The sequence below is a fragment of the Pagrus pagrus genome, assembly GCF_965226575.1.
Source record: "Pagrus pagrus genome assembly, chromosome: 2".
NCBI lineage: Eukaryota > Metazoa > Chordata > Actinopteri > Spariformes > Sparidae > Pagrus > Pagrus pagrus.
The window spans coordinates 790705-800704 of NC_140186.1; the positions used below are offsets into that span (position 1 = coordinate 790705).

The 10000-nt window shown below is 47.0% G+C and overlaps 1 protein-coding gene across 1 annotated transcript in view; it reads left to right on the forward strand.

Moving 5' to 3' along the window:
* Positions 1-10000, forward strand: part of LOC311265598 (phosphofurin acidic cluster sorting protein 1-like) — a 22934-nt gene that overhangs the window by 4168 nt on the left and 8766 nt on the right. Inside the window, exons 2-17 of the mRNA XM_084367425.1 lie at positions 394-481; positions 1422-1511; positions 1606-1731; positions 3088-3250; positions 4431-4522; positions 5391-5474; positions 5959-6018; positions 6277-6428; positions 6631-6724; positions 7533-7595; positions 7714-7802; positions 7903-8035; positions 8153-8257; positions 8338-8438; positions 8542-8696; positions 8775-8885. Coding sequence (XP_084223551.1) covers positions 394-481; positions 1422-1511; positions 1606-1731; positions 3088-3250; positions 4431-4522; positions 5391-5474; positions 5959-6018; positions 6277-6428; positions 6631-6724; positions 7533-7595; positions 7714-7802; positions 7903-8035; positions 8153-8257; positions 8338-8438; positions 8542-8696; positions 8775-8885 — 1706 coding nt within the window. The remainder of the gene's footprint in view (positions 1-393; positions 482-1421; positions 1512-1605; positions 1732-3087; positions 3251-4430; positions 4523-5390; positions 5475-5958; positions 6019-6276; positions 6429-6630; positions 6725-7532; positions 7596-7713; positions 7803-7902; positions 8036-8152; positions 8258-8337; positions 8439-8541; positions 8697-8774; positions 8886-10000) is intronic.

The following is a 10000-nucleotide window of genomic DNA, read 5'->3' on the forward strand; positions in this document are numbered from 1 at the left end:
GGCCTCTGGTTTAAACCTGATCACCTCCCTCAGTTCAGTCTCGTGGTCCGGTGCCTGTTTGACCCGCCTGTCCGTCCCCGTCCTCCTCCCTGTACAGACTTTCCTCACTTTGCGCTGTAAAATCACTACAGACACTAGAGGTCGCCGATTAACAACAAACATAAATAATAAGCTGCTTCCACAGTCGAACAGTTACCTCCATTACCTGCCAAGGAGGTGATGTTAACACCTGGGTCCATTTGTTTGTTTGTTGGTCGGTCGGTTTACTTTTTATTCCTATAAATGCTCCGTTCGATTGATTTTCAATCAGGAACTGAATCCGTGGCCGCCTTCGCTGGCAGATAGACACACTAACATTATCTGACTGTGTCCTGTGTGACGTGTCGTCTGCAGGCTGTGCAGTCTGACTCTGAAGAGGCTGATGGTGTTGAAGGAGCTGGACAGAGAGCTCAGCTCCGTCGTCATCGCTGTGAAGATCCAGGTGAGAACATTTCACCATCTTCAGCATCGAAGTAATCCGGTTACTGTTGTCTGAACAGTGTCATGATGGATGGAATGAGACGTTCAGTCCAAACACGTGTCTGGGTAACATACAGAGTTAATGAAAAGACACATTTGCGTCAGTTGAAAATACTGAACTCAAGCGAGGATAAAACATCTACTCCTACTGAGACAGGACAAATAAGGAGCTGCCGTGAAGGTAAGTGAGTGAGGAAGTCGGACTACCTGGTAAGTCGTGGAAATATGTCTCAGCACAGCATTACTCTGATCGATCAGAACTCCACTCAGGGAACAAACATGTTGTCGTCTGACTGACAGACCTGACGCAGAGTTCAGGCTTTTTACAAGTCGACATCGTGATGCTGTTATTTCAGCTTCTGATCCATTTACTGAGTCAGATCACAGAGAAACCTCTTTGTTCTGGAAGCTGAAGTCATCCAGACGCTAAAAATCCTGCAATCAAACGACCGAGTGTAATAGGAGGCGAATATTGTCATTGTGTTTGGTCTGAACACCATGAGACCCGACCAGCTCCACCTCTGATGGGCTCTTCCCTGATATTACAACCTTAACCAATCTCACACCTCATGCCTCAACATGAACAACTCAACCAGCCAAAGCAACCAATCAGAGGCTGAGTGGGGAGGGTTTTTCTAGTGCGCGTGTGTGTGTGGATCCTTAATAACACGTCTGTACATCTGTACACTGTCAACAGCAGCTGCTAACGGCTAATTCACACTTTAAATGGACAACATTGACTCAATGTAAACAGACACAGGCTGAAACAAAGCGAGGATGGAAGCACAGTAACACGTCAGCGTCTTCATGAAACACTGACTGAACCTTCAGCCAGCTGGACAGTTTGCATCCTAACATTAACAGTGATCTGATCTGTCTCCGTCTCCACCTCCGTCTCTCAGGGCTCGAAGAGGACGTTAAGATCCAACGAATACCTTCTTCCTCCAGACGGTCTGATGGAAACAGACCTGGAGCTCACCTTCTCACTGCAGGTCACACTTCTTCACTGTGTCTGTTCGTCAGGTTGGTTTTCTTGCTGTCGTCTCTGCCCTGTTGTAAACTTGTGTGCGCCGCTCTGTCTTTCAGTATCCTCACTTCCTGAAGCGAGATGTGAACCGCCTGCACGTGATGCTGCAGAGGAGGAAGAGGTACAAGAACCGAACCATCCTGGGCTACAAGACCCTCGCAGTGGGAGTCATCAACATGGCCGAGGTACGACGGGTCGCACTGTGTTAGCCACAACTGTGCTTCAGACGGTCATGTTCCCCTCAGGATGAACTGCAGTAACCCTGCTGATCCTCTGACTTTAATCTAGCGCCATCATCAGGTCAACATGTTCATGTGTCCGGTACTTTGGTTTATAACCTGCAGAACTGATGACGTTAGCTCATGTTAACATGCTAAACTAAGATACCTCAACATCATACCTGCTAAACACTAGCATGTTAGCTTTTAGCTCAAAGCATCACTGCAGCCTCACAGAGCTGTGACTCTATAAATACAGCTGATATTGTTTTTCATGACGAACAATGTTCCTGGGTTCAACAAGTCTGGGTGTATTTTGTCGTCTGCTCCGTGCAGCCGTTGACTTTATTCACTTCTGTATAAAAATCATCAGCAGACTATTGAAGCCTGGCCCCAACACACTGTTTACACTGATTTCACCTTTTACACTCAATTTATGAAAGAAGAAACATTTTATTGATCTAAACATGTCACATTTTACAAACACACTAAACAGTAACCAGTATAGGCGACTTCTTTGTCCCCAGACTCCCTTAACAAATGTGTCAGTTTAGTGAGTTGTTGAGTTGGAGACACTTTATAAACTGTGTGAAACTCTGTCTCTGACTGATTCTGACTGATTTGTTCCTTCTTGTAAATTCAGCAAATGTTCTCCATGAACTTCTTTCTGTCTTTGAGCAGAAACATGGAGTCTGTTTGTCTCAGTGATGGACGGGTTTGTTTCATACAGAGCAGGAAGTGACATCAGATCTCAAGTCCAGTCAGTTTTATTCAGACAGCACACAACAAAAGTTCTCTTGACACTTGACCAAACTCTTTAGTTAGTTTATTTGGACCCAACATTTCCCCCATCAGCAAGCACCTGGTGACAGTGGTGAGAAATCAAACTGCTGAGATCTGAACGCTGATCGGATCGCTCAGGATGGTGACACCAGGTGTGATCAGCTTTGTATAGAAAAATGAATGTTTTAACACAAGTTGTAAATTTAATACAGACAGAAAATAAAGATGTGATGGAGCACAGCAGCTGTTAACACACCAGCTGAACTGAGCAACAAACCAGTTTACAGCCTGTAAAACATCAGAAGTCAAACAATTAATAACATTATGTCCTCTGGAGGACAGACTCAACAGAGGCATGGTCTCCTCCTTATGTTAATAATAATAATAATAATAATAATAATATAATACATGAAGCCTATAGGAGCAATAAAACATTTGTTTTCAGTCTACAGTGACAACATAACCTGTGTTGGTGTGTGGGTGTTTGTCTCTATAATGTGTGTGTGTGTGTGTGTGTGTGTGTGTGTGTGTGTGTCCCAGGTGATGCAGCATCCGACAGACGGAGCCCACATCCTTGGTCTCCATAGCAACCTGAAGGATGCTTCGGTGCGTGCGGCGGAGCTGAGCGTCCATTCTCTCTCCAGCCAGCCAATCGAGCAGGAGGACACAAGTGGTCACCATGGCAACAAGACCAAGGCCTCAGGTAGGAGAACAGTGAAGCCGATCTGCTGCACGTCTGACAGCGTCAGCTGCTCATTACATACTGGCTCCTGATTGGTCCGATCCAGAGAACACGTTCGTTATAAATCAGCGTTTCTGTCAGTCTGATTTCACCTCGTCGCCTCCTCTGATCCTCACGTACCTCCTCTACCAGCAGCTGCACCGAGTCCACACGCACCGACATCACCAACCAGGGGCACACAACAACAGCAGAGACGTAAAAACAACAACAACAACAACAACAACAACAACAACGAGACACACAACAACAGCAGAGACACAAACAACAACAACAACAACAACAACAACGAGACACACAACAACAGCAGAGACACAAACAACAACAACAACAACAACAACAACAACAAGACACAAAACAACAGCAGAGACACAAACAACAACAGTGACACACAACAACAACAGTGACACACAACAACAAGAGAGACACAAACAACAACAACAGTGACACACAACAACAACAACAAAAACAACAACAGTGACACACAACAACAAGAGAGACACAAACAACAACAACAACAACAGTGACACACAACAACAACAACAAAAACAACAACAGTGACACACAACAACAAGAGAGACACAAACAACAACAACAGTGACACACAACAACAACAACAACAACAACAACAACAACAACAACAGTGACACAACAACAACAACAACAGTGACACACAACAACAACAACAACAACAACAGTGACACACAACAACAAGAGAGACACAAACAACAACAACAGAGACACAAACAACAACGAGACACACAACAACAACAACAACAACAAAGACGCAAAACAACAACAGAGACAAACAACAACAACAACAGAGACACACAACAACGAGACACAACAACAACAACAACAACAACAAAAAAGACACAAAACAACAACAGAGACAAATAACAACAACAGAGACACACAACAGCAACAAAGTAGCACAGATGCACAATGTACACAAGTAGAAGTAGAAACTACAACAGACACAACATGACCACAAACACACAAACAATAACAAAGATGGGAGGAACCCCACAGAGATGAGGGAAGACGTGACAAATGTCCGACATACGTCAGCTGAATGATTCCTTCAGTATGTTAGATGAAGTCAGTTTGTGCTGACGAGACTGTTTGTGTGTTTGTGCGACAGATCGCTCTCCTGACCTGGAGAACTACTGGGAGGACGATGACGACAGCTTCTCCTCCGAACAGGAAGGAAGTGATGACGCGGTCCATCCTCAGGTGAGCCTCAACACACCTGTCTCTCAGATCAGCTGGAACATTAACGATGGCTCAGTGCGTTTGAATGAGAAAACACTTGATGGGAAAATCAATGAAACGCTTCGTCTGGAGGCGATGTGAGGTTCAGACTTCTGTTTCTGTGTGAAGAGTTTTAACGATGTGACTCCAGTTGGTTGTTGAAGGTTGGATTAATAACTCCTGTTATAATTAATTAATCGCATCAGTTGTAATTTGAGCTACAGCTACAGTTAGCATGTTAGCACACAGTATGTTAGCATACAACGTTTTAGGATAAAACATTAGCTGTCTTTTTTAAATAGTTCTGTACAGTTAGCATGGTGATGTGCTAGCATGTTACTAAAAACTGATTCAATTAAATCAATGAGTCATATGCTAATAATGTTATCATGTTAGCATACTGTAGTTACATTCAGTTCAAAGTACACATGGTATAGATGAATGTAACTGTTGATATTTACATGATGATATGCTAGCATACCCATATTAGCATGTTTATACAAAAGATTGGTTATAAATGTTTGGATTTTAAATGTGTTAGCTTTTAACAGTTAGCATTTAGCACACGCTCCATGTGTTTTTGATATCATTTGTATTACAACATTAAGCAGATGCTAACAACAATGTTAGCATTCATCTCAAAGTACAGCTGAGGCCGATGGAGATCTGAAGCGATTGTTCATCCTCCGAGGACCATCGACCTCTGAACACAATCAAATGTCTTTTATTTTTATTTTTACAAAAGTCGTCACGATGTTTCGCTGTGAACCAGCGTTGACTCTGATGGTGTGACTGAACTTGTCAGATGTTGGACAGAATCACACTGACCGTCTCTCTGTGTGTTTCTCAGGACATGTATGATGATGACGATGATGTCCAAGGAAAGACGAAGAAGTCTCGTGGGAAAATGATCCGGACAGCCTCTCTGACGCAGGTGAGGACCAATCAGAGCTGCACGTCCTGCCACCAGACTCTCCCTGTTTCCTGCTCGGGTCACAATTCTCCCGTAATTCTCTCGATTTAGGACATTTTCACACCTTTCTCCTCTTTTAGTTCTCACGACCTGCTGTTCTGTGTCGCCTCGTCTCCTCAGTGAGAGACAGACGGACAGAGACATCATGTCACCAGAAAGCTCGAGCTGTTCTGGAGCCTCAGAATCTTTGGTTTTAACATCCTCCCTGCTCCTAACTCTAACTCTACATTTCTAAATGAAATGTTTTGCAGTTGTTAATAACGTGCAGTATGAAGGTTTCCCCCTCAGGACGCTCAGCAGCATTAATATGTATCCATACATTATCTGTAAGTGGGTCGAGTCCTGAGTCCAGTTGAAACCGTTAGGATATGATGCTGCTCACAGTTTGATCAGATGTGGAAACTGTCTCACTTTTCTTCTGTCCGTCTGTTTTCTCTGTCGTCAGCAACCGAACTTCAAACAGAAGTTTGTGGCTCTGCTGAAAAGATTCAAAGTCACCGACGAGGTTTGTACTCAACACCGTCTGTTAGAGTCTGAGGATGAGCTGAGAGAAGCTGCTCTGTCGTCTGCTGGTCATCGTCATCGTTTGTCCACAGGGGGCGCCAGAATCAGAACGTTGCTTTCACAATGCATATTAACGATAACGTGGATAATTATATCTGAATATCTGAAGAATAATAACTTCAGCTGAGACGAGCTGAGATCCTTCAGACTGAGCTGTGCTGTCACCTGACACCTGGCTGATAGTTTGTCTCCCCTGCAGGTTCTGGACTCTGACCCGGTGGGTCGGAGTCAGGAGGCTGAGGAGGACCTGGACCTCCTGTACGACAGTCTGGAGGTTTACAACCCGAGCGACAGCGGCCCGGAGCTGGACGACAACGACAGCATCGTCAGCACGCCCAAACCCAAACTCAGGTCAGACTCACCCGAGCTGTCCGACACTCACATTCATACCTCAGAACAGCCGAGTGTGAGAAAAAACTGCCTTCGAGCAGAACCGGACTCAGTGGCCATCTGCCATCGCCTTCAGAAGTCGACTGTCAGTGGTGTCCATGATGTTTCCCTGCAGACAGTTGTTGTTGTTGTTGTCCTCACTGCTGTGTCGTCTGACCAACAGGCCTTTCTTTGAGGGGGTTTCACAGTCGAGCTCTCAGACTGAGATCGGGAGTGTGAACAGTCAGAGGAGCCAGCAGAGGGAACAGACCGCCGCTGTGAGTGCCGCTCAGGTCGAACAGTGTCCTTCACAATGTCTTCAACCAACAGGTGACGTCAGACTGAAGACTGACAGGAGACGCTGAGCTCACCTCAGACGCTCAGTCAGTGGATGTGACCACAGAGTCACTGTTTGTAAGAAGGTCATGAAACTTCAGGAGGGAAATTATTTAACTTCTCATTTCATTTTGTGCCTCCTTGTCTCCTCGTCTCCTCGTCTCCTCATGTCCTCCATCAGAGCGTCTTTATGAAGGACACCTCAGGTCCCACGAGGACAGACGAACAACGTTGGACAGGTGTGTCCTGCAAGGAAGTTTATTTTGTGGCACCTGTGACCAAAAGAGGCGACAGGTGAAGAGGCGAAAGGTGAAGAGGCGACAGGTGTAGAGGCGACAGGTGAAGAGGCGACAGGTGAAGAGGTGACAGGTGAAGAGGCGACAGGTGAAGAGGCGAAAGGTGAAGAGGCGACAGGTGAAGAGGCGAAAGGTGAAGAGGCGACAGGTGAAGAGGCGACAGGTGAAGAGGCCACAGGTGAAGAGGCGACAGGTGAAGAGGCCACAGGTGAAGAGGCGACAGGTGTAGAGGCCACAGGTGAAGAGGCCACAGGTGAAGAGGCCACAGGTGAAGAGGCGACAGGTGAAGAGGCCACAGGTGAAGAGGTGACAGGTGAAGAGGCCACAGGTGTAGAGGCCACAGGTGGAAACTGAGAAATGAGACGAGGGGAGTGTGACTGCCATGTTGGAAGTCTCGTGCTCTGCTGCCCCCCGCTGGTCAAACTGTGTCACTGACTCTGTTGTTTGTTTTCAGGCTGCAGAGCTGCTGACTGCTGGAGGTCCAGAGGAGTCCAGAGGAGACGGGGTCGGCACCGGGGTGAGTCCAGACCAGAGAGACACACACACTGACACACACACACACACACACACACACACACACACACACACACACACACACACACACACACACGCACTCACGTTCTTCTTCTCCACAGGAATGTGAGGATGACGTTGCCATGGGAACAGATGCAGGCCCGGCTGCCAAACTCTGTAAAACTGAGTCTCAAACACACATGTCACCGAGGTACACACACACACACACACACACACACACACACACACACACACACACACACACACCTGTCCATAAACAGTCATTGATCTGTCTGTCTCTCTCTCTGCAGTAAGACAGGAAGTCAGCTGTCTCGCCATCCTTGGAGTGGCTCCATGAAGGACAGACAGAACTCCAGAGGGACGGACAGAACCAGCAGCGTGGACAGTGAGACGTCGTCTGACTACAGGATACCTGCTCCACAGGTGAGACAGGCAGACAGACAGCTCCTCTTCACAGGGCGGTTTGAGGGTTTAGGTCCTGGTTCTGGTTTCGAGACGGAGTCATGTCACCAGCTCTGATGTGTGTTTGTGTTACTTCAGGTCGCCAGGAAGTCGGTCCTGGATCAGCTGAACCACATCCTGTTCTCTGATGATCTGATCCCTGATTCCATCATCCTGATCAACACCACAGACTGGCAGGGACAGGTCTGTCTGTCTGCCTGTCTCACCTGTCTGTCTGTCGCTACCTGTCTGTCTGTCTTTATATCCTGAGTCTCTCTCCTCAGTATCTGTCCGAGCTTCTCTTCGATCAGCCAATCGTCTGCACCGTCTCGGCCGCGGATGTCCAGGCCGCCTTCAGCGCCATCATCAGCCGGATCCAGAGATTGTAAGAACCATGTGATCAGCTGATGTCACCCTGGTGTTTATTAATGTACGATCAATACTGAATCCATCAGTGATGTCTCAATGTACCTGTGATCTGTGTCCAGCTGTAACTGTAACTCCCTGACTCCGCCCACGGTGAAGGTGGCGGTGGGCGGAGACCAGAGCTACCTCAGCACCGTCCTGTGCTGCTTCGTAGAGCAGCTGGCCAGCAAGACGCCTGATTGGCTGAACTACGTCCGCTTTCTCATCCTCCCTGTTGGTATGCACGCACCAAAATAATTCTCCTCTCCGGCAGGTGAACCTTCCCATGATGCTCCTTGTTTTATCGCCTCACCAGGTGCCCACCCGTTGGCCAAGTACCTGGCGGCCCTGGACAGTAAATTCAACAGCCTGTTCCTGGACGCCGGCTGGAGGGAGCTGTTTGGACGCGTGGAGCCGCCTCCTCTCGGTACCTGAAGGAGGGATGACCTCTGACCTTTGGTGCTCAGTTCAGTCCGCTGAGACCACATTTAACATGAAACAGGACCGGCAGTTAGCTGAGCTGGTCCACAGGGAGGCTAGAACAGTTAGAAGCTGTGAAAGGAACAGTTCACTCAAACATTAACCTCATCCTGAGGTTCTGTGGACTACGAGACTTCTCCTGACTTTATATCATCAGGAGGAGACGATGGCTGAGCCTGACTTTATATCATCAGGAGGAGACGATGACTGAGCCTGACTTTATATCATCAGGAGGAGACGATGGCTGAGCCTGACTTTATATCATCAGGAGGAGACGATGGCTGAGCCTGACTTTATATCATCAGGAGGAGACGATGACTGAGCCTGACTTTATATCATCAGGAGGAGACGATGACTGAGCCTGACTTTATATCATCAGGAGGAGACGATGACTGAGCCTGACTTTATATCATCAGGAGGAGACGATGACTGAGCCTGACTTTATATCATCAGGAGGAGATGACTGAGCCTGACTTTATATCATCAGGAGGAGATGATGACTGAGCCTGACTTTATATCATCAGGAGGAGACGATGACTGAGCCTGACTTTATATCATCAGGAGGAGACGATGACTGAGCCTGACTTTATATCATCAGGAGGAGACGATGACTGAGCCTGACTTTATATCATCAGGAGGAGACGATGACTGAGCCTGACTTTATATCATCAGGAGGAGACGATGACTGAGCCTGACTTTATATCATCAGGAGGAGACGATGACTGAGCCTGACTTTATATCATCAGGAGGAGACGATGACTGAGCCTGACTTTATATCATCAGGAGGAGACGATGACTGAGCCTGACTTTATATCATCAGGAGGAGATGACTGAGCCTGACTTTATATCATCAGGAGGAGATGATGACTGAGCCTGACTTTATATCATCAGGAGGAGACGATGACTGAGCCTGACTTTATATCATCAGGAGGAGACGATGACTGAGCCTGACTTTATATCATCAGGAGGAGACGATGACTGAGCCTGACTTTATATCATCAGGAGGAGACGATGACTGAGCCTGACTTTATATCATCAGGAGGAGACGATGGCTGAGCCTGA